Below are 24,795 nucleotides of genomic sequence, written 5' to 3'. Positions count from 1 at the left end.
AAAAATTAGGAGTACTAATTTTAATTTATTGTTTAATTTAATCTAGTTTTTTGATAATAAATGTTGCGTTCTATATTTATTTTCTTTTGCTACTATTATTATGGGACAAATTACATTCATCAACTGCTACTATTATTATGGGACAGAGGGAGTATAATATTTACAATATTAGCCATTTTTAAGTGTACAGTACAGTGGTGTTACCTAATTGTACCTTGTTGTGCAGCAGATTTCTAGAACTTTTCATTCTGCAAAACTGAAACTCCATACCCATTGAACAACAACTCCTCTTAATCTTATATATATATATATTTGCTAATAGCACCTCAGTCCTATTTGAAATGAAACTAAGTATAAAACAATAAATGATTGTAATAAAATTGTCTAGAGTAAGATTTTAAGTGCAATAAATGTTAATATAGATATTCCTAGAGAATAATTCTAAGATGACTGAAAATTTGTATGGTTACAAATCAAAGAGTGAAATAAAGTTGGAAATATGTCAAAATTATTTTGCCTTTTAAATGTGTATATGAAAGCATTACTAAGTTTAGGAAACATTTATTTTGTTTGTAGGTTTTGTCAGGTTTTTAGAAGGCTATTATATTGTGTTAATAACTAAAAGGAGGAAGATGGCAGATATTGGAGGCCATGCAATATATAAGATTGAAGATACGAATATGATCTATATACCCAATGATTCTGTACGAATTACTCATCCAGATGAAGCTAGGTATGTACTGATGGTAATTACTATTTTTGAAAATGTGGTAGATCAAATAGAAAGCAAAATATAGTCAACAGATTACAAATGTTATGTTAAAAATGTAAAAAGTTGGCTTATAATTCTACAACTTTTGTTCAAGAGCTCTTAAGACCAATTATAACAGTTGATTCAGGTGAGGATCAACAATGGCTGCTGAAAGCATTAGGTAGGAAGTTATTATTGATAAACAGAATATTCATTCAGTCTCAACATATACTATATGAATCTCTTTATTATTTACAAAGAGGAAAAAATGGCAAACATACTTAACCAAATGATCAAACGTAGCATTGCCAATAATGAGGCAAAACTGACATTATTTGCCTCTTAATGTGAAAAAATGGGAAGGACACAGATTACCTGTGTAGTTTTCTTGCTTAAAATATTTCACTTGAATCTAAGCATGAGGAAAAATCAGACAAATCCATATTGTGGGACATTTGGTAAGACAACTGGTTGGGGCTCTTCAAAAATGTCAGTGTCAACAAAGACAGAAAAAGCCAGAGGACTGTTCTAGAATTTAGAGCAGACATGACAACCAAATGTAATACTTGAATTTCTGTTGAATTCTGGATTAAAACGTGTGCATGCATGCATGTGCATGTAATCATACACACAGAGCTATTAAGAAATTTATTGGAATAGTTTGTATATGGATTGTTATAGACAAGGTAAAATTGAATCAATATTAAAATTTGGTTGCAATAATGATACTGTGATTATTTACAAGATGGTTTTGATCAGAATAGATATAGGGTGTCCCCAAAAATGTAAATACACTTTAACAGCTGATAACTCAGTTAATTTTCACTCCTTTTCAGGTTTAAGTGATTTGAAATAATGGGTGAAGCCAGACTAAGCTTTGAACAATGAAAATTTATCCTAAAGTGCCACTAGACATTTTTTTATGGGGATACACAAAATATAAAGTTTACGGTACAAAACTGGCAACAGTTGATGAATTAAGGGCACACAAATACCGAATGAAATTATTCTTGATGTTTGCGATTCCATTGCTTCATATTATCAATAGTGCCTGGACCAGAATGGTCATCAGTTTGGAAACAGGCATTGACAAAAAAAAATACTCATTTCTGTAGATGCTTTTAAATTTTGAAAATTGAACTGTATGTTAATAAACACTGACTTTATAATCATTCAAAATGTGTATACATTTTTTGGGACACCCTGTATGTCCCAAAATATTTAGGAGTGAGGTGTCATCATGTCTGCCACTTGCTAAAAATGTTTTAGAAAAAATTATGATCAAAAATCTTTAAAAAGAATATGGAAAAATTTTAACACTTATTTATTGTGAGTGGTAGATATGTGGATATTTTTTCTATATATATTTTTTTCAATTTAAAACACTTTCCAATTTAAAATTATGATGATTCACAAACATTTCGGTTATTTATTTTAGTTACGCTCCTGTCTCCAACCTCATAGCATTTGCAAAGCATATTGTAAAAACAAGTTAACGTGCCCCATGCAAGTACATGATTTTCCCTCGGTGGCATAATCAGTGATGAGGGAATGGTCAAATGTAAGGTTAAGGTTCTCTGAAGGGATGACCAACACACTTCGAAATTGCTTCAGCCCCAGCCATTTGGCCCAGTGGATAGAGCATCGGCCCGAGGACTGAAGGATCCCGGGTTCGATTCTGGTCAAAGGCATGTACCTTGGTTGTAGGCTTGATCCCCAGTCAGGGTGCATGCAGGAGGCAGCCAGTTGATGTTTTTCTCTCTCACATAGATGTTTCTCTCTCTCTCTATCTCTCTCCCTCCCTTCCACTCTCTCTAAAAATCAATAGAAAAATATCCTCGGGTAAGGATTAACACACACACACACAGAAATTGCTTCAGATGAAATCCTTAATCCAGTTATGGATTTGAATTTCTCAGTTTTAATGAGTATATTTACAAACATAAATGTACTTTTGAGTATATGTTAAGCTATGAAAAAATAATAGTAATATGCTTTTTCTTTTTTAGGTACCTACGAATATTTCAAAATGTGGATCTATCTAGCAATTTTTACTTTAGGTAAGCTTAAGCTTAGTTTTTCTCCTTTCAGCCACTTAAATGTTTATATTATTTTCTAGGAGGTAAAAACAGAATCAGAGGACACATTAGTACTTTTTATATTTTTTTAAAGTGGCCAACAGTAAAACAATACTAAATTATAGTAGAGCATTATGATAGAGTATTATACTTCCACTGATGTGACCAATATGTAGGCCTAATAGATACAGAGTTGTGCTAAGTGGGAACATCTATCAGAATACTGTCAAAACTAAAAAGTAGAACACAAAATAGCATGCACCCGTACAGACTTGAGTCACAGGGACTAAAAGAGGACCTAGAGTGCTGTAGCTATTGGTGTCATATACTGAATGGGGTACTTTGCATTATTTTAATGGTAATGAACCATTTACCCATGAAATAACTAAAACATATCTACTATGTAAGAGTGGATTATATCTTCATTGATGTAAAACCCTGAAGGAAGTTAATTATTTTAACAGTAGTACTGTGTCGTGAAGGGCTCCTAAAGAAATAATTTTCACTTCCACAAATGTCTATTGGGTGTATATTTCCAGTGTATTTGTCTCAATCATCTGTTTTCAGTCTTTAGTCCTTAATTTTATGTTTATAGCATCTTGAGTTAATTCTGAAGTTTGGTGGTCTTCTCTTCATGTTTTTCAACTTTGCATCCCCATTTTGACTTGTGATCGAGTCATTCCAGTAGTAAAAATATGTAGGGTAAAGTTTGTGTGTCTCATAAGTAAGCTTTAAAAAGCACTATACTAAGGGCGTCAGCCTATGGACCGAAGGGTCCCGGGTTCGATTCCAGTCAAGGGCATGTTCCTCGGTTGCAGGCTCCTCCCCGGCCTGGGCCCTGGTCAGGGCTCATGCAGGAGGCAACCAAACGATGTGTTTCTCTCACAGCGATATTTCTCTGTCTTTCCCTCTCTCTTCCACTCTTTCTAAAAATTAATGAAAAAATATCCTTGGGTGAGGATTAAAAATAAATAAATAAATAAATAATAAAAACACTATACTACATTCTCAAGATTTAGCTAGCATAAAGCAATTGTTTTAAATAGGAAGAATTGATTGTTTCAAGTAGCTATTGCTTCAGTGTGAAGCAAAAAACCTTCTTCCACCCTCCAGCTTCATTGAGATATTGATGTATAACATATATAAGTTTAAAGTATACAGTGTGATGATTACATACATGTATATACTGCAAAATGGCTACCACAGTAAGGTTAGTTAACACATATTACCCCTCACATAATTTTGATTTTGTGTGTGTGGTAATATTTAAGATTACTCTTAACAAATTTCAAGTATATAATTCAGTATCATTAATTATAGTTACTGTGCGGTGCATTTAATCCCCAGAATTAATTTGTCTTACAGTTGGAAGTTTTTACCCTTTGACCAACATCTCCTATTCCCATTCCCTCAACCCCCACCCCTGTCAACTACAACTCTACTATCTATAGCTCAGTTCTTTTATATTCTGCATATAAGTGAGAACATACAGTATTTGTCTTTCTCTGTCTGACTTACTTCACTTAGCATAATGCCGTCAAGATCCATTCATGTTGCTACAAAAAGCAAGATTTTCTTTTTATAGCTGAGTAATATTTCATTATGCATGCATGCACGTGTGCCTGTGTGTGTGTGTGTTTGTTCACATCTTTATATATTCATTCGTTAATGGACTCTTAGGTTGTTTACACATCTTGGCTATTGCAAATAATTCTGCAATAAGTATGGAGGTGCAGATGTCTCTTTGAGATAGTGATTTCATTTTCTTTGTATAAATACCCAGATATGAGCTTGCTGGATCATATGGTAGTTCTACTTTTAATTTTTTTGAGGAATCTCCATACTGTTTGCCATAGTGGCTATACCAATTTACATTCCCACCAACAGTGCAAAGGGTTCCCTTAACATCCTCACCAACACTTGTTTCTTGTCTTTTTGACATTCTAACAGGTGCGAGGTGAGATCTCATTATTGTTATAATTTGCACTTCCCTGATGTGATGTTGAGCATGTTTTCTTGCTTTTGTAGGCCATGTGTATTCTTTGTCTATTCAAGTCTATTCAAATCCTTTGCCCACTTTTAATTGGATTGTTTATTTTTTGCTATTGAGTTGTATGAGTTCCCTGTGTATTTTGGATATTAATCCTTTATCAAATAGATGGTTTGCAGATTTTTTCCCCTCTTCCATGGTTGCATTTTTATTCTGCTGACTGTTTCTTCTGTGCAGAGCTTTTTAGTTTAATATTTCTGTGAAAAATGTCATTGGAATTTTGATAGGGATTGCACTGAATCTATAGATGTCTTTGAGTAATATGGGCATTTAAACAGTTTTAATTCTTCTGTTCCATGAGCACAAGATATCTTTCCTTTTACTTAAGTCTTCTTTAATTTCTCTCATCAATGTCATAATTTTTAGCATACAGAATTTTCACTTCCTTGGTTAAATGTACTCCTAAGTATTTTTTTTTCTGAGATTGAAAAACCAACAGTTTTTAATCCATGTGAGATTAGATGCTAGTAAAATTAGAATTGTGGTATCATCAAACAATTATGGTAAAATTGAAATTCAATTATGGTAAAATTGAATTTCACAGATGAAACAAAATCAATTTCAACAAATTACATGAAAAATTAAAGATGAAGTAGTAATTGAAATAATGTCTCCAGATAGAATTGTAACCATCTTAAAATACGACAAATATTTTACAAATTTGTATAACCATAAAGAAGTCTTGATACCTTTTGAAATTCTTTGCTAAAATACATATAACTAGAGATACTCATAAAAATTATTACTTATGTCAAATAAGTATTAATGGGTTTCTTTTGGCTTAAAAGTCAAATTTTATTTACACAGACTGTTCAGACTATTATAATTTCTTGTGTGGCTGTTACTTTCTAAAACATGTTTCATTATAATGGCTTATGCTACATTCTTATTCCTGTTTAATCAAAAAGTTAGTTATGATACCATCATTAATAATGAATAGAATTATTTTTGTTCACAGTTAAACTAGAATACAGACCATGCACTGTTGTAGTGGATATTGTAACATCTATAGAGCTACATTCAGATATACATGGGAGTGTGACACCTTTGCATAAGGCCATGTAGTTAGATTGATTTCAGTGTGAAGCAAAAAATGCACATTGCAAATCAACGAGTGTAGGTTACTCATGTTGTATTGGACGTTTCTAGACATGGACATGCCTCAATCATGCAATGATTTTTGAATTTCCAATTATATTTATGGCTCACTATGTTTTACAGTGCTTATTTGGACAGCATTGCTTTTAGGTATAGTAACAGTCGCTAAGTAATTTAGTTCACAGTTTTTAATTCCATATGGGAGCCAATGCTGTGAAATATCTTTTGCTTTTGTAATTCTTATTAAGTTTCAGTTCTGTTCTCAGTTACAGCTATGATTTGTCCCACTCGCTTCAATATAATCTCACTGTCTTGCGAATGCCCCTGGAGATGTTAAAGTCAGAAACGACCCAGACTCGCTCGGAGAGTTTTGACATCTTTGAAGATGAAGGATTAATTACACAGGGTGGAAGTGGTAGGTGGATTTCAGCACATCTAATGTATGTTAATGTAGCCTCCATGAAATGGCATCTCATTAAATTCACTCACATTTCCCTCATATATCTCCATCCCTCGTTGCTCTTTGTCCTTACATGAGGTTGTTTCGGATATATGAACTTGACCAATTCATTTTCATAGAGATCATTAATCACCAGGTGATTTTGTGAGCCAGCCAGAAAATTGTATCCTGACATTTCGTAGCAAATTTTTATGTACTTTTTTTATGGAATGCATTCAGGTCTGTACTTCGATGACGTTAAAATAAGGAATTTTGTTTTTAAATATTGGAGAAAACTCACTACCAATTCCCCCCACACCCCCCATAGTGACCAGTTAAATATGGGCTGAATTTTAGGGGAAAAAATCACCATGGGTTGTCTATTGTGTCCTAGACATTTATATATAAAGTCCCTAATCCTCATAAAAACTGCTTAGTTGGTAAAATGCACGTTTAAAGAAATAAAGACTAAGTAGGAAACTGAGGCCTGAGATTAACATCACATGACCAGTGTCCAGAGGAGCCTGCACAGAGGCTATTCTTACTGTGGTCCCAGCTTGACCCACTGGTCCCTCATAGGCCTTGCTTCCGTCGGGACCACTGTAGGACCACTGCAGGACCATTGTGTGACCCGTCTAGGGTGACCCTGGAGATCCTGGACTAACCAGTCACACAACAGAATCCGTAGCTTTACCCCTAGATTTTGGGGTTGGTCCAGAACTCTAAAGCCAGAGACATTGCCAAAGTGAATGTTGTGAGGGAATCATTGCAGACCTAAAGCTAAGGCAGTTTAGCTGAATCGGATCTATTATGGGATACGTAGTAAGTCAGTAGTGTCTTGGATGCCCGGTTCTATGCAGTGTAAGTGAGAGTGATGAAGATGTGGGTGCAGGAGGTAGAATGTAATGTAGAGTTCCAGAAGGTTTGTCCTTGCAGGACCCTCAAGAAGAGGCTGTGCTCTATTCACATTTTGCCAAAGGTTCTGGTCCACTCTAAGAAGACTTAGACTGTTACTAACACTGAATGTCATTTCTGTCATTGCCCTTAATTGTGGTTAGTTTATTGGATTGACTATCGCTTGAACTAAGATCAAACCCAGTGCACCCTCCCTACTCCAGAACATCCAGATCACATAAATTTGCCCTGATTCAGATATGTGAGTTGTAACCTACACTACTAGAGACAGGTGGAGGGTAAAGTAATGTGTGCCTGAATATTTGCTTGTATTATTTCTTGTAAATATCACCCTTAGTAATAGAAAATCTAAAAGTAGTAGTACATTTGCACTACATGTCATCCTAAATAAAAATTGAATATCTGCCTGGGATCTGAATTAAGCCTCTGAAGCCACTTCATTTTTTACTCTCTAGAGCAGTGGTTCTCAACCTGTGGGTCGCGACCCCTTTGGGGGTCAAATGACCCTTTCACAGGGGTCGTCTAAGACCATTGGAAAACACATATATAATTACATATTGTTTTTGTGATTAATCACTATGCTTTAATTATGTTCAATTTGTAACAATGAAATTGGGGGTCACCACAACATGAGGAACTATATTAAAGGGTCGCGGCATTAGGAAGGTTGAGAACCACTGCTCTAGAGCAATTGTACTCGATAGTTTTGAGTAACAGTGTGTATTAGATTTTTATAGCTGCTGTAACAAATTACCAAAAACTTAATGGCTTAAAACTATACAGATTTATTATCTTATGGAAGTCAGAAGTCCAAAGTAGTTCTCAGTGGACTAAAATTTGGGTGTGGGCAGAGCTGCATTCTTTTCTTGAAAATGTAGGGAAAAGTTTGTTTTCTTGTCCTTTCCATCTTCTAGAAGCTGCCTGCATTTCCTGGCTCATGGCCTTGTTCTGTCCTCAAAGCCATCAATGGTCAGCCAAGGTTTTTTTCATGTTACATCGCTATAACACTCCTGTTTTCCTCTTTCATTTATAAGGACCCTGATTACAGTGGACCTTCCTGGGTAATTCAAAATAATCTCCCCATCTCAGGGTCATCCGATTAGCAACCTAATTCCATCTGCAACTTTAATTCCTCTTTGCTGTGTAATGTAACATATTCACAGGTTCTGGTGATTAGGACAAATACATGGGGGATCATTACTTCCCACCACAGGGGGAAACTGACAGGAAACAGAGAGCAAGGGTAGAAGATATGGGGGTAGGTAGAAAAAGAAAATAATACATTTTTTAAAAAGTCTCTGCTGTTTCAAGCAGTGTGTTAGTCACTTAGCATATATTATTTTATTTAATCTCAACAGTACCTCAGAGGTGAATAGTAGTAGTATTATAATTTTACAGTTTGGCAAATTGAGTTTTAGAGATGTTAAGTAACTTGCCAAAGGTCACAGAGCTGATAAGTGGCAAAGACGGAACTCCGATCCATGTCTGTATTATACATGCTCTGTGTAATGCCTTAAAAGGTCAGAGAAGAGTTAATTTTTGTGAATCAAAACAAGTGTATTTGTCATAGTGTATAAACACTCTTGGTGTATCCTGTTTTGAGAAGAAAAATAGTATTGATTCCCTGCTATCTAGAACTGCTGCAATCTTTTAAACGATTATCTTATAAATATATTTATTTCTTATTTTGCATTTCATAGAACTTTTGATGTTCAATAAATGCATCTAGATATGCTGAAATTGTGTTTGATGAAATTAAACATTATATAGAAAAAACCTCGTATAATGACTCTCACTATGAAAGTATCACTAAGGCACCAGGCGTGTTCGCAGGCCTTTATGTGCGTTATCAACTTAGTTCATCTTTACAACAACCACATGATATAGGTACAAGTGAGGAATTGGGCACTGAGATAGCAAGTCACACCTGTCACGTGCTGTTGAGAGGCTGAGCCAGGATTGGGACCCAGGCACTCTGACCCCAGAGCAGTGCTCCCAAACCCGGCTCTGAGCTACCTCTCAGTCTTGTTCATATATTTGTGCGTGTCCTTAATTTCCCTATCATTAGGTTAAAAAATCTCACAAATCAGAAAATCTGTTTATTCTTTGACTTTGGGTAGTATGAGCACAGCGTTCCAGACAATGATATGAATGATATCCACTGAAAATGACAATGCTATTAATCAGCCATTTTATTTTGAAGTTGCAGGAGGCAGCCAATCAATGATTCCCTCTCATCATTGATGTTTCTATCTCTCTCTTCCTTTCCTTCCTCTCTGAAATCAATAAAAATATATTAAAAAAAATGAGCTGAATGTCAACCAATTTCCTCATCTTTCTGATACCAACTTTTATTTTTCAGGTGTATTTGGGATCTGTGGTGAGCCTTATATGAAGTATGTTTGGAATGGTGAACTTCTGGATATAATTAAGACTACTGTGCATCGTGACTGGCTATTGTATATTATTCATGGGTTCTGTGGGCAGTCAAGTATCCTTTTTTTAAAAAAAAAATTAAGACATGCAATATTAACCTCATGCTGTGCCAATTTGTAGACAGCTATCTATGAATTATAAGATTATAATTATCATGCTGTGTGCCCAACTGGCAAACTTACCCATAATGCCATGTAGTAAAAGTACAAAGAGGCATTCAGATCACTTGAACAGACCAATTATGTACACAGAAAGATAAAAAATAAGGAAGAAAATGCTATGTGCATTGTAAGTTACGTAGAGAGAAGTACCATTCTTATTTGAGAAAGGGAGCAGAATCACTTACCGGTGGGGGGGACGGGGCAGGCTCCCAGGAGAAGTTGAACTTGGCCTGCGCCCTAAACAAAGTCAGGCCTTAGCAGTGAGCAGGGAGTGAGAGCGTGGGTTGGGGGGGCACCCTGAGTGTAGAGGTGGACACGTTCATGGGCGTGTTCTTGTGGCTTGTGTTTAAAACCCCCGGGAAGTACAATGTAGTGGGAAGGGCTTGGTAGGAGGGACTCAAATAGTCAGTCACCAGATTGCTTTGGTGGTCGAACTAAGGACTTTGGGTTTGGTGCTAGGACTTTTGAAAGTTTTTTTCCAAGAAGGTGTACAAAGGAGTACTTAGGAAGCTTGAGTTGATAGCCATTTTCAAGCTATTAAGTGAAATGAGACTAGAATAAGGGACATGAGTTAGGAAAAATTGCAGTGGTTCAGGCGTAAGGTAATGAAAGCCTGACTGGAAAGGGGTATGATAGATTAAATAGAAGTAGCCTTGGGTTAAGCTGATGAGTTCAATTTTATACTTTTCCCCCTTTTATTTAATTTTCTAGCTATGTTGAAACCTTTCAACTAAGCGCTATTATGAGGTTTAGAAAGGCAATGTGTACACTTTCTAGAAGTGGTGTTTAGGTTTTCCCCACACCCTTTTGAAATCACGTAGGGCGTTTGTGCACCTAGCATTTTGTCTAGTTGACGTTCTTCCTTGTGTCTTAGATTTTTAAAGACCTATTTTAAAGACTAAAAATTTGCTATTTTAAAGTAGCAACTAGCATAATAGATTATAATTTTAAAGCTCATTAGTTTAAATGATGAATCTAGTCTCCTAGTTATCAAGCATTTAATGAATTCTAGAAGTCTATATGATGATAAAAATAATTAGTACTTTTAAGCATTTACTACAGGCCACACATTACTTTTATATACATTACCTGGCCTAGTCCTCCCAACTTAATAAAATTAGTTACTTTATTAGTACTTATACCATTTCACAGAAGATGAAGCTGAGGCTTAGAAAGTTTAATGAGGTGACACAGCAATAGGCTGTACGTTGGTTGAACAGTTCACACGTTCAGTTTTTGCAGTTAGGTGACAAATTTGAGTCACTTTCATACTCCGTTCCTGAGGGTGATATATTGCTTCATAGTTTAACCAGCTGGTAGGTGACGTGTGCTCTCTCTGAGAGGTGTATGGCCTCTGAAGACTAGGGAAGGAGTCGTTGTACCTGTTTACACCCTTTAGTTGGTACAAGGACAGACCAGGCCTTCCCTTGAGCAGTATCCCTACACCTGGTTACCATTTCCTCTGAAATTCTTAGAAACCACTCCTTAGGGGAGTCTGTTTTTGCCTTATATACCTGCACAATTCAGAAGGACAGTTGGACCCAATGCAGTTTGTTCTTGGGTGTAGCTTTTGGGTACTCTTTAACCTACTTGACAAGATGTATTTAAGTGTGTATTTAAGGTATAATGATTCTCTTGGTTTGGCGTGACTGTCATGAATGCTGAAGAGCTTTAACTTGATTTCTAAGAGCTATTGATCTATGGGCGACCAGTGTATGTCACTCTAATAGCTAGAAGATCCAGTAAGTTTGCGGGGACCCGTTTTCTCAAGAGAGGTGCAAACTGTGAGGTAAGATGGAAAAAATAACAGCGCTGCTGGCATTTTAAGCTTTTACATCAACTTTCCTGACAGATGAAGCAAAGCAGAATTTTAGAAAGTGGGATGTCTTAGTGTGGGACATTGTCAAGAGAATAGTTTTCCAGGGTATCGGCAATTTGTGAGAAATGTGACATATGCACATGTGCTGAGGAATCAGCTGTCTTAGAGCGAGTTATGCAATACCTCAGGGAGTTATGAAATGTCTAATGCTTTGGAGGTGAACCACTTCTGTCCTATATGAAAGCTGTGGTACATATTTAGTGTAGAGACTAAAATAGCAAAGCACCTGCACCCAACGAGTAAGTGGAGGGAGCACTTGTTGGAAGTGCATCCTGGTTGAGAAGAATAAGGAGAGGAGGGCATGGGAGCTGTTCACCCCCGTCTCTCTGCTCTAGCTTGGCTCCAGGCAGACTCCTTATTCTGTTCACACAACAGAAATTCATCTGTCCTGCCACCAGTCATGGAATCCCCACTGAGTGCTCCGTCTCTATTTTCAATAGACAACTTGTCTTAGACAGATGTATGATTGAGTAGACAGAGTGAGTGAGACATTGGATTTTGATACTGATTTAAAACAGCAACATTGTTTTAAAAATTATATTAACAATGAAAATAGTTTAAAAAATCAGAATTTGGTAGCTATAATATTTACTTTTGAATATTCATAGGGTAACCCAACAGACATGTTTTTAATGCCTTCGAAATTATTTTTTGTCATATCCTTATATAACTTTTATAGATAAAGCCACCGCAGGACCCTTTTTTAATTTCTTCTGTCCATCACACGCTGTGTGACTCTCACTCTTGTCCTTTCATTCCTCCTTGGTTCTCAGAATTGGATTTTTATATTCTACTGGTCTTCCTAACCTATATAACTCCCTGTAATTGTTTTTCTTTTCTCTCCCTTTCTGCCTTTTGTATCACTCAAGATGTTCTCTACTATTTGTATTACTGGCTATTTCATTTCACTTTTCCTAGTCTACTCTGTTGTTTTTTTTAATTGCCTTACTTTATTGCATTATAATGGTTTTCCTTTTCTAATATACACAATGAAAACTTATCAACATTTATCGCTCTCAAAACATTCTAAGAATAGGAATTATAATTTAATTGTGTACTTGAAATTTTTTCATTAAAAATGTCTAAGAACATAAGATACCTTTCATGTACCTTTCTTTACAGGGTGATGTTGCAAATGAAGTGGAGACTGAACAAATACTCTGCGATGCTTCTGTGATGTCTTTTACTGCAGGAAGTTATTCTTCTTATGTACAAGTTAGAGGATCAGTTCCTTTGTACTGGTCTCAGGACATTTCAACTATGATGCCTAAGCCACCTATTACATGTGCGTGGAACAATATTTTTAATAGTTATTCTTCTTTATACACATTTAGAGATAATTGACTACTATCAGAGAAATCTCATAAATGCTTCTGTTTTGACCACATTTTAGTACTAGAAAGAAGATAATTTAGAAGATAATTATATTATTTCATACAATAACTTTATATTTTTCTTTTATTTTGGCTGCTAGTAAATTACTTCAGAAATGTAAAAATCTTTCAAATTCAATAAATGAATGAGTGTGTTGATAAGCTGGAGAGGAATTTGGGAGTGGAACTAGTGGATTAGTTGAATTGCATTTCTGTAAACATTAAGTAACAAAACAAAACCCTATACTTGTTTCTTGCTTTATAGTTTCCATTCTGGTATTCATTCTTTTTTCCCTTTTTCTCCCCAGTGGATCAGGCAGATCCATTTGCACATGTGGCTGCCCTTCACTTTGACCAGATGCTTCAGAGGTTTGGCTCCCCCATCATCATCTTGAATTTAGTGAAGGTATGATGTGCTCACCTTTGTGGTTATGAAATTCAGTCACCCTGGGCAACCTTTTCCCCAGCACCAAGGGGTTTGAAAGGCTGGCTTTACCTTTCCCCGGAGGAGAGACTTGTAGACTTAACATGCTCTGATGGCTTACTGTGTCTGAGCTGTCTGAGCTGCTGTCCTTTGACTTCAAGTCATGTGGCCTCTTCTGTGGGTGCCTAGGAGAATCAGTGATATGTTTCCAAGGGAAGAGTGTGATGTAGTGTGTCAGTCTCCTGATTTCCTTGAGTGAACTAGATATGGGTAACAGTTTGCCTTGGTTCAGGACAGCTTGGAGAAGGAAGTATGGAGATCAAACAGCCACAGCCCGGCCTTGATACAGCTAGTTCCCTTGACCATCCAGAAGCTCTCTTGGGGCAGGTTAATACATAGTAATAGGACCTAAAGGCTAGATTCAGAAATGGGGGTGCTGTTGTGGCTCGAGAGCAGGTGGACAGAGTGGTGGCATAGCCCCATAGTTCTCTGCTTCCTTGTCTGAGCACACTGTGTGTGCTCACCCGTATCTTGTGTATGAGTAGGCATGCAGGTCAAAGGTCTAGGATGGAGGACAGGGAGACCAGATAATAAATTGTATCTGTATTTGTTGCATAGAAGTGAATTGACAGAATCTCAGTCTGCAGCCAAGAGAGTATGGAAAACAAGGGTTTTGTTATGGTTGTGGCAGCAGCCAACAGCCCAATAGCATCTGAGATTATTTTGAGAGGTTGGTTAATAAATATAACTCATTTTAATCAAACCCAAGGAATCCTGTGTTCATGTAGTCCATTGTTTAACAAGTATTTTTGAACTTTTTTTTTGTGCCGGGGCAACCATAGAAACCATTCCTGCCTTCACAGAGCTAACAGTCTGTTGGAAAGGACGATGAAGTAATGCGGAGATACCCAGACGGGGTAGATGGTGCTGTGAGAGCTTACAGTGGCAGAGGTGTCTTCCCTGAGGAAGTGATGAGTCAGTGCAGCCCAAAGGAAGAGGCGTTAACTAGTCCAAAAAACCAGAGAATAGTATTCAACTCAGAACAGTAGGAACTGAGCCCCTGAAATAGGAACGGATATGGTGTGTTTGAGGAAGAAAAGGCCTGTGTGACTGGGGCCCAGAGAATGAGGGCAGGAGAGCCTGTTGTGAACTGAGACTGAAGAGAGAGTTCTTGTAGGGTGCGTTAAGGCTGGTCTTTATCCTGAGAGCAATGGAAAGCCATAGAAGGTTCTGCATGGTTGAGAGGATTGTGATTAGATTTATGTTTTGAAAAGATTGTCCTGACCTCCACATAGAGGACAAATGGATTGGTACAAGGCTGAAGTCAATGCTGGAAGACCACATAGGAGGCTATTATAATTATCCAGAAAATGGGTGACTCTGGTTTCTCCTAGAGTTGGTGTGGTAGAGATGAGAGAAGTGGATGGAGGAGGTGGATTTGGTGAAGGGCAGGATTTAAGGCGAGGGAGAGAGAGATGTCAGGCTTGCTTCTCAGGTTTTTTACTTACTCGGGTGGGTGGATGGGGATGCCATCCACTGACATAGGGAACGCCGGCTCAGTCTGTGGGGCAAGATCGTGAGTATGGTTTGGACATGCTGAGGTTTATGTGGATCGGAGTCCTCTAAAAGGAGGTGCAAATAGGTGTTCAGTTTGAGAGTTGGAAGCTCAGAGGAGAGGTCTGGCCGAGATGTGACTTTGGTGATTCATCTGTTGCAGGTGCTCTCTGAGGCGTGGTTACAGATGGGATGCCCATATGCAGGCTATCCAGTGGGAAGAGGAAAGGGCCTTTGGTCCAGTCTTGAGGACCTCCAGCTCTTACTGTTCAGTGAGAGCTGTCTGAATCTATTAGGGAATAAGAGGAAAAACAGATAAAAGTAGGAGGAAAAGCAAATGAGTGCTATGTCATGAAAAGCAAGAGAAGACATGTTTCATGATGAGGAAACTAAGTGGTCAACAGTGGGAAATGTTGACGGGTCAAGTCAGATGAAAAGGGCAGAGATGCTCATTGGTGTTAGCAGCACCGAGGAGACTGACGGAAGCAGACTGAGGCGTGGGGTGAAGGTGAGCAGCGGTGGCAGTGAGTACAGTACCCCCGCCCCTGCCGGGGGAGCACTTCCTGCCGGGGGAGTACCTAGTGAAAAATGAAGACAGTTGGTGTTTTTATCACTTTTAAAAAAGAGATCATGATGATGTGTTTAAAAGACTGTGGGGAGGATCCATTTGAGATCCCCTGTGAAGCACAGAGAGAAAAGGGATGATCTGTGGCATCAGGGACGGAGGAAAGGAGGAAATCTGAAACACTGAGGGAGGAGTTATGTTCATGGGATTTCAGAGAATAGCAGGGTGAGGGCCGAGTGTGTGTGTGTGAGAGAGAGAGAGAGAGATTTGAGATCCCCTGTGAAGCACAGAGAGAAAAGGGATGATCTGTGGCATCAGGGACGGAGGAAAGGAGGAAATCTGAAACACTGAGGGAGGAGTTATGTTCATGGGATTTCAGAGAATAGCAGGGTGAGGGCCGAGTGTGTGTGTGTGTGTGTGAGAGAGAGAGAGAGAGAGAGAGAGAGTGTGTGTGTGTGTGTGTGTGTGTGTGTGTGTTTTAAATCAAGGGTTTGGAGGAACATGGCCTAAAAGTGGCCAGGCTAAGGGGGAGGATGGTAGGGAGGGGAAGCCTTGGACAATGAGCAGTCAACTTCATTTCTCCCTTTGTTGCTCTTTGGTTTATGTAATTATTGCATCCTACCAGGGGTTGACTTTGTAAAATAAATCATTCAGATAGAGATGCATCAGTTTCTAGACTTTTGTTCACATTAATTCAGAAGTTTCATTTTCACGTCTCTCCCCCCTGTCAACTCAGAACAATATAAGGCAATAGCTGGATGATCTGTAACCTCAGCCTAGTATTGAACAGTAGCTATAATATACATAATTGAAAAATTAAAGTAAGACAGTTCTAGTAACAAAGACCATCATGAACACTTTTCTAGCAAATGTATAGAAAATAAAATGTTGATAGTCTAAAAATAAATTATTGCTAAAGCACTAAATTATAAGGTATTATTGGAATATAATATTCACCTAAATTGTAGATATTCTTCATGTTATAGAGTACTGATAGTTGGTTAGAAGCTATAGTTAAATGGAGATTCAGTCTATGACCTTTGAAATAATTCTCTATTAAATATACAGATTCAGGAAATAATATCTGATACATATGATTTGTAAAGTGTTCTCTTGCCCAGATTTCTCAAAAGTACATTTAGTTTTTGTTTTAATATTGAAAGGCCAGTCTATTTTTTCATTGTCATAAAAATCCTGACAGTAACTAGAGATTAACTAAAAATAGTTTGGAGATTAAGTAACTGTCTTGTGGAATAGAAATAAAATTTTGTTGTTTTTGTCATTATTTTATTCATAGGATAAAAGGATATTTATTCAGTTCACTGGGAAGACATCCGTATTAACTTGTGATTAAGGAGTTAAAGACTGTGTGTGTGTAGAATGATACCAAGGATATTTACTCTTTATTCTGCCTCTATATGAAGTTACTAAAGTGAAATACTTCCCTTAATTTCTTTTCTCTTTTACCCTGTGTTGTGAGCTCCCCACCCCTAACCCCCCACATCTTGACTGTGGAAATTTGAAGCACTGGTTGACAGACATTTTGCAGCAATCCATACACCTTCAGTGCTGCTACTGGGGTCCATAGAAAGTCAACCTGAGATCAAGCATAATTGTACATCAAAGGTTTTTAATCTGGGTCCCTGGATGGCCTGTAGGAGGGGCTCTGAATCCTTTGAAATGTTATGCAAAATCTAAGTGATATGTGAAGTTTTCATTTGGTTGTTAAAGGGGTCTGTGACCCTAAGGAGGTTTACTAGCCCATCCACTACCACTGTGGGCAGACAGTGCATAAAGCAGATTCTTTGCATAAAGATGATCAAAGGTTGATTAAATAATCTTTTCTCTCCATCTCATAAAATGTCAGATTTGACATAAGAATTTTAAAAAGTTTTTGTTTCCCTAGTTGATTTAAGTGCTTTTGAGAAAAATTCCAGCTATATAATTTAATTTTCTCAGATGCAAAAATAAGCTAAATATGTGTATCCTAAACTGATATAACACTGTTTTAAATAAACTCCTTTCTACTTTCTCCATTTGATTTATTTAGCTGTACAAAATAGATACTCTTTTTTGTTTCCACAGTGGTTATCTAATTAATTTCATGACAACTAAAAAGTCATCACATATGAGTGAGAGCATGTGATAGTTGTCTTTCTCTGACTGGCTTATTTTGCTTTTCATAATAATCTCCAGGTCCCTTCATGCTCTCACAAAGGGTGAGAGCTCCTTCCTTTTTACAGCCACATAGTATTCCATTGTGTAAATGTACCACAGCCTTTTAATTTTCTCAGGTAGGTTTCATGTCACTATATTTAAGATGTAGGCTTTTTGTCTTGTCTTGTCTGAAAAGTAAAAATGTTAAAACTCTGTTCCTCCGATTTAAAGTAATTAGAACACTGAAAATGTTTAATATTTGACAAAGGAACGAGAGAAAAGAAAACATGAGAGAATTCTGAGTGAAGAACTCGTAGCTGCTGTGACGTACCTCAACCAGTTTCTGCCTCCTGAGCACACCATTATTTACATTCCCTGGGATATGGCCAAGTACACCAAAAGGTGAGTAGAGAGCAGAAAGCGGATCTCTATGGTAAAGTAAATGTAACTCTTTCAGTTCCTTTTATGAACCTGCTGAAGGGCTGTTGAGAGCTTAAATTAATAGACCAATTCTTTTTTTGGTCCACTTTTTAAAAAAAAAATATTTTTATTGATTTCACAGAGGAAGGGAGAGGGAGAGATAGAAACATCAATGATGAGAGAGAATCATCTATTGGCTGCCTCCTACATCCCCCCCCCCCCCATGGGGACTGAGCCTGCAACCCGGACATGTACCTCTAACCAGATTCGAACCCAGGACCCCTCAGTCCACAGGCCTACGCTCTATCCACTGAGCCAAACCAGCTAGGGCTTCTGGCCCACATTTTATACCAGTTATAAATTCTCTTTGAACTAGCTAGTCGTTTCAGATCTCTACTCCACTCCCTTTCCATAAAGGCACTCATTTCACTTTTTTCTATTTTATTCTCTGGCCCTGTTTAGTCACTTTCTCTGACACCTTTCCGATGATCTCACTCATGGATGAGCCTGCAGTAGCTCCCCAGTGTTTATAGTAAATCCACACTCCTAGATGTAATGTTAAAACCCATCACCGGGTTGGTTCCAGAATGTAATAACGTTTTTATTCCCTGGGCTCTTCTGTTCCTGAAAAACTGAACTTCATGCTCTGCCCCCGATGTGGCAGCCAGGGTCTCATTCCTGAGTCTTTGTTCTTGTTATTCCCCTCTCCCCCCCTTTCCTCCACTTCTACCAAGGGTGCTTTCCCACGTCTTTTCCTTGTCATGATCTGATTCGGAACATCTCCAAGGAGCTTTCTTTCATTAACTTTGCATTGTCTTTTTACTCATTTACTAGGCATCATACACAGTGGGTTTGTTTTGAGGTCTTTAAAAAAATATTACTTTATTGTTTTGCACTTAACTCATTATACCTTTTTCTAAATAATAACTTTTTCTAAATGCAGTTAGATACACCCACAACACACTTTCCCTAAGTATAATAAGCCTGATTACAGGGTGGTGCCATTCATGTTAATTAATTTTCCAGCCTTTTCCTCACCCGCCACCCACACTATGCATTGTGCTGTCTTCACAGTCATTTTAGTCATTTTGTGAACATGCATTGATGTGACTGATCTGAGGAGTGCGAGGCTTTGGGGAAGCTCTTGCAGGGATGTAATATGCCAAGAGGAAGGTTTGCCAATAGTTTATACTAACTTACAGGCCCTTCGTGTCCCTTTGTACCAAATCTTATTAGTTATTGAATATACTTTATATTCTAGAAATTGCTACAGTGTCCCTATTGAGTACACACCAGAGATTTTTAAGATGAAATCCCTGAATATCATTACTATAGACTTTATTTGCTTTAGATGTGAGGATAAGTAGGTATTAAAACTTGGGTTCTTCTCACTTTTCTCATTCGTCCTCCTGTCCGCAGCAAGCTGTGTAATGTTCTTGATCGACTGAATGTGATCGCAGAGAATGTGGTGAAGAAAACAGGTTTCTTTGTAAACCGCCCTGATTCTTACTGTAGCATTTTGCGGCCAGATGAAAAGTATGTATGGCATTTAAAACCTTAAAATATATTAAAGAATTTTTCTCTATGGGTTAAAATATGCTAAATATGAACAGTTTATACTACTTGGAAGATGGGTGAATTTATTCCTTTGGGGAGATGAGACAAGTGTCCTAAGGGACACTCACTGTGGGCATCAGATTTCCTCAAGGGCTCTATGCCTTGACATGGGAGCCATGGAGTCTTTGTATCTTGCTTCATGGAATAAACATGATATAAAATATTTCTGTAAAGTAAAATTTTCTACAGAGAATTCTATTTTTCAGTATTAAATAGGAGCAGGAAAATTTTTTTCTTATAGATGAAGTACTAATATTTTTATGAAAATAATACTTATCATTGTACTATAGTTAGTCATTTGCTCACAAATATTTCTTCATTACCATTATGTACTAAAATACTTTGTGAGCGTCTCAGATCAAGGATCTATGTTTAATTTACCTTTTAAGGAACCAATGTTAGATATTTTCAGTTAACAAAGTTAATTATAATGGTAAAAAAAAAAAAACCAAGACAATGCAAAAAAAACAACCAACTGCCTGGCCGGCATGGTTCAGGGTTGAGCATTGACCTATGAACCAGGAGGTCATGGTTTGATTCCTGGTCAGGGCACATGCCCTGGTCATGGGCTTGATCCCCAGTGGGGGGTGTGCAGGAGGCGGCTGATTAATGATTCTCTCTCATCATTAAGAACTCAAAGAACTTAGCCCATTATACTTATGACTGTGACTTATTACAGAGAAAGGATACAATGCAAAATCAGCAAAGGGAAAAGACACCTGGGCAAAATCCAGAGGCAATCGGACGCAAGCTTCCGGAGTCCTCTCCTAGGGGAGTCACACAGAACATGCTCAATTCCCCAGGCAGCTTACTGTGACAGCATGTGTTGCCAATGAGGACAGATTATTCAAGACTCAGTGCCAGGTTTTTGTTTATTTGTTTGTTTTTTTAATATATTTTTATTTCAGAGAGCAAGGGATGGGGAGAGAGAGATAGAAACATCAACCATGAGAGAATCATTGATCGGCTGTTCCTGTACACCCCACACTGGGGATCGGGCCTGCAACCTGGGCATGTGCCCTTGCCAGGTATCGAACAATGACCTCCTGGTTCATAGATCGACCCTCAACCACTGAGCCACACAGACCAAGCAGTGCCAGGTTTTTTGTCTGTCTGTTTGTATTGGAGGCTGGTGCCGTAGGCAGTCTATTTTGCATGTACCAACATTCCAGACTCCCAGAAGGAAAGGGGATATTCAGCAAAACCGTATTGTTTCTACAAACAGTTTAGACCCAGTGAGTCACTCATGTCTGTTTTGGGATGGTGAGAACTCAACTTCTCTAAAGCCAGCCAACGGCCAACCCTGTAAGCAGGCCTTTCTGAGGATAGCAGTCAGGCCTGCTATGCTAACTCTTTTCTTCATTGTCTTCTTTTATTTTTTTTATTTTTATTTTTAAAATATATTTTATTGATTTTTTACAAGGAAGGGAGGAGAGAGATAGATAGTTAGAAACATCGATGAGAGAGAAACATTGATCAGTGCACGCCCCCTACTGGGGATGTGCCCGCAGCCAAGGTACAGGCCCTTGACCGGAATCGAACCTGGGATCCTTGAGTCCGCAGGCCGACGCTCTATCCACTGAGCCAAACCGGTTAGGGCCATTGTCTTCTTTTAAATAATTAAAATAAAATATTAATATCATGATAGCATACTTAGACCATATGCCCATGCAGTCACTAGCACATGAAGAAGAACGTGAGCGGGAAGGAAAATAATAAGGAAGTCTGCAAAAACCACCCAAGGAATGTAACGCAGCTCCATGAAGAAAAGCTGGAGGAGGTAGAGAATCCGCACATTGAGGGGAGAAGACAGGCTTGGAAGAGTTTATTTTTATTTTATCAGAAAGATGCCCTGCAATTGTTACTCATCTCTATAGATGCAAGCAAGAAATCAGCTTCAGTTAAAGCAAGAGAAGTTTTGGTTGAAGATGGGTGACAGAACGCGGGAGTGTGGGGCCGTGGGACAAGCCAGATGCTCCTTTCTTAGAGGGGAGCCTTCCATCTCAGTAATTTGCATATTAACTTCCCCAAAAGATGAAAGTAAGCAGAATCAGCTGATGATGTTGGCTCATTTAGCTCTGTTGGTTTGATTCTCAATAACGATCTAGGAACAAAAATGAATACAGGTTATAGTATTACATTTTTTTTAAAGCATGTATTTTTAAACAGGTGGAATGATCTGGGAGGATGTGTGATCCCCACTGGTCGCCTGCAGGTACAGACAACTTTATATAAATAATGAATAGAATCTGTATCGTAGTATATGACGTTTTCTGAAAGCAACCATTGAGAGACATACTTCTTATTTAATGCAGAATTATTAGTTACTTGGGAGTAATTTTTAAAAGCCTTACTGCTGGTGTTTAACTCCTACAAAGCTACACAGGATATACAGCTAAAATAATAATGGCCTACAGATTTTTTTCTATATATTATAAATTTTATTATTGGAAATAGAAACATAGCCGAAATGTGAAAAGAATAAGTTAGAATGACTTTGGAAAATGATCCAGGTATGATCACTACATACACTAATTATGCTTTAAGGGTAATATGGCCTCAACCACTGAATATTTGATTTGTACAGTAAAGGAAACATATCAGGAAAAAAGCACATATTTTACTAATTGGTACATGTGGACATGTGGAAAATGTTAGTTATGTGTTTTGTTAAACTAAGGAAGAAAATTCAAATATAGACTGGAAGGTGTAAGGATGCTGTTGCAGCAATACGTGAGCAGCAACTATAGCCTTTCATAATTTAAGACGTGTTCATTATACCCTGCCTACAGATTTCTTCTACTTCTTAAAGAAAAGAGATCTAAGTAGGATGGAAGTCATTTTGCTGACTGAATAATGACTAAAATTCTTAAGGTATTTCTCTTTTAGACTGGTGTTCTTCGAACCAACTGTGTGGACTGTTTAGATCGCACCAACACGGCGCAGTTTATGGTGGGAAAATGTGCTTTGGCTTATCAGCTGTATTCCTTGGGACTGATTGACAAGCCTAACCTGCAGTTTGATACAGATGCAGTCAGGTAAGCCTTAGTTTCTGCCTTTTGAATACTGGTAATGACAGAAAGCAAACCTGATTAATAATAAGGACTTTTTTGAACTTGTTTGTCCTTTTAGCTTCTCAAAAATTATGTTGCTAATTATTCAAGTTAATTCTGTAATATTTTTATTAAATACTTGTGTATTGTTGGTATGGGTTGTTTTGTGTGTTAATTCTCAATAAACACTGTGTCCTTTAGACCAGGGGTCCTCAAACTTTTTAAACAGTGGGCCAGTTCACTGTCCCTCAGACCGTTGGAAGGCCGGACTATAGTTTAAAAAAAAAAACTATGCACATTGCACATATCTTATTTTGAAGTAAAAAAACAAAACAGGAACAAATACAATATTTGTATTTGCATGTGGCCCGCGGGCTGTAGTTTGAGGACCCCTGCTTTAGACAAATCCAAAGTAAATAAATCCTAACTAATGGGTTTTTTTAAAAAAAAACAAATCCAGACTACATTAGGAAAAATAATAATGTGTCTTCATACATTTTGAACTTAAAATAGAAGACATATAAATAATTGATTCCTCATTAAGGATTATTGTCTTCACTGTGCATTGGATCCATGGCATTGCATAAAGTATTGTTTTTTGAAAATACAGTGAGAGCTGTTATTGGTCATCTGCAATAGTCAGAAAGGCTGTCAAGGGAAGTGATCAGCTTACAAGTAGCCAGATCCGCAAGTATCGCTGCACTGAAAGTCTTTAAGAGGCACTTGAAGAAACTTACGTTTCAAGCATGTAGTTTCATGAAAGAATATGGCCTATCTGTCTGTGACCAGAACATGTTCTTCTTCTCAAAAGGCCATTCAGAGAGAACAGAAAATTCTGCCGTCTGGCAGGCTGCGGGTAGTTAGACATCTTGTAATAAGGTAGAACTGTCTGGCTTTGGTGGGTTGTTCTTGGTGTCCCTGCTTCCTTTTTAGTGTTTTCTGTGACTTTGTTGCTCATTAGACAATTCCTATAAAATATAAAATACTTTGCATTTGTATTTCTCTTCAAAATGTTGAAGTGTCTACTTGAAAGGAATGGATCAGAGAATTTATACAGTAAAAGCCTTGTTTTGAGTCTGTGACTAAGTGAATAATGTGTAGTACTTTTTCTAAAATTCTTTAGTGTTTGTATTTCTTTTGCTTAGGTTATTTGAGGAACTCTATGAAGATCATGGGGATACCCTGTCCCTTCAGTATGGTGGCTCTCAACTTGTTCATCGTGTAAAAACCTACAGGAAGATAGCACCATGGACCCAGCACTCAAAAGATATCATGCAGACCCTGTCTAGGTATTACAGCAATGCTTTTTCAGGTAATTCTGGAGTATTAGGCACTTCTAAGACTTATCCCAATGGGCATTTTTTCCATATGTGTGTGTGTGTGTGTGTGTGTGTGTGTGTGTGTGTGTATGTATACACACATACACTTTTATTTAGCTATCTGGTTAAGTAAAATTCAAAATTAAATGTTTAAAAAGTTTAAGTAAAATAGAATCTGTCACTTAGAAGATGCTCAGTAATCATTCATTCAATAAATGAATGAATAAACTTTGTATTTTAAATAGGGCATGTTTGCATTTTGCCACCCATAATTGGAACTTTTACATAATGCAAAAGTTATTTACAAAATATATTGATTCCCTGGCTTCTGTCTCTGTATTTCTGTTTACTATCTATCTTCTACACTAATAAAAGAGAAACATGGTAATTAGCGTACGACCGCTACCCTTTTCATTGGCTAATCAGTGAGTATATGCAAATTAACTGTCAGCCAAGATGGCGGCCGGCAGCCAGGCACTGAAGCGAGCACAAGGCTTGCTTGCTGC

At 37.6% G+C, this 24,795-nt stretch overlaps 1 protein-coding gene across 3 annotated transcripts in view; it reads left to right on the top strand.

Annotated features, from left to right (window-relative positions):
• The window catches only part of FIG4 (FIG4 phosphoinositide 5-phosphatase), a 102,030-nt gene that overhangs the window by 20,133 nt on the left and 57,102 nt on the right, over positions 1-24,795 (top strand). For all 3 annotated transcript variants that reach the window (XM_005883762.2, XM_014531381.1, XM_014531382.1), the window contains 12 exons: positions 577-733; positions 2,761-2,811; positions 6,244-6,392; positions 9,694-9,822; positions 11,617-11,717; positions 12,930-13,092; positions 13,489-13,586; positions 18,149-18,282; positions 19,720-19,836; positions 22,087-22,132; positions 22,807-22,955; positions 24,116-24,282. In XM_005883762.2, coding sequence (XP_005883824.1) covers positions 577-733; positions 2,761-2,811; positions 6,244-6,392; positions 9,694-9,822; positions 11,617-11,717; positions 12,930-13,092; positions 13,489-13,586; positions 18,149-18,282; positions 19,720-19,836; positions 22,087-22,132; positions 22,807-22,955; positions 24,116-24,282 — 1,461 coding nt within the window. The remainder of the gene's footprint in view (positions 1-576; positions 734-2,760; positions 2,812-6,243; positions 6,393-9,693; positions 9,823-11,616; positions 11,718-12,929; positions 13,093-13,488; positions 13,587-18,148; positions 18,283-19,719; positions 19,837-22,086; positions 22,133-22,806; positions 22,956-24,115; positions 24,283-24,795) is intronic.

The sequence above is a fragment of the Myotis brandtii genome, unplaced genomic scaffold (genome assembly GCF_000412655.1).
Source record: "Myotis brandtii unplaced genomic scaffold, ASM41265v1 scaffold8, whole genome shotgun sequence".
Classification (NCBI taxonomy): domain Eukaryota; kingdom Metazoa; phylum Chordata; class Mammalia; order Chiroptera; family Vespertilionidae; genus Myotis; species Myotis brandtii.
This window is presented reverse-complemented; position numbering and strand designations above follow the sequence as displayed.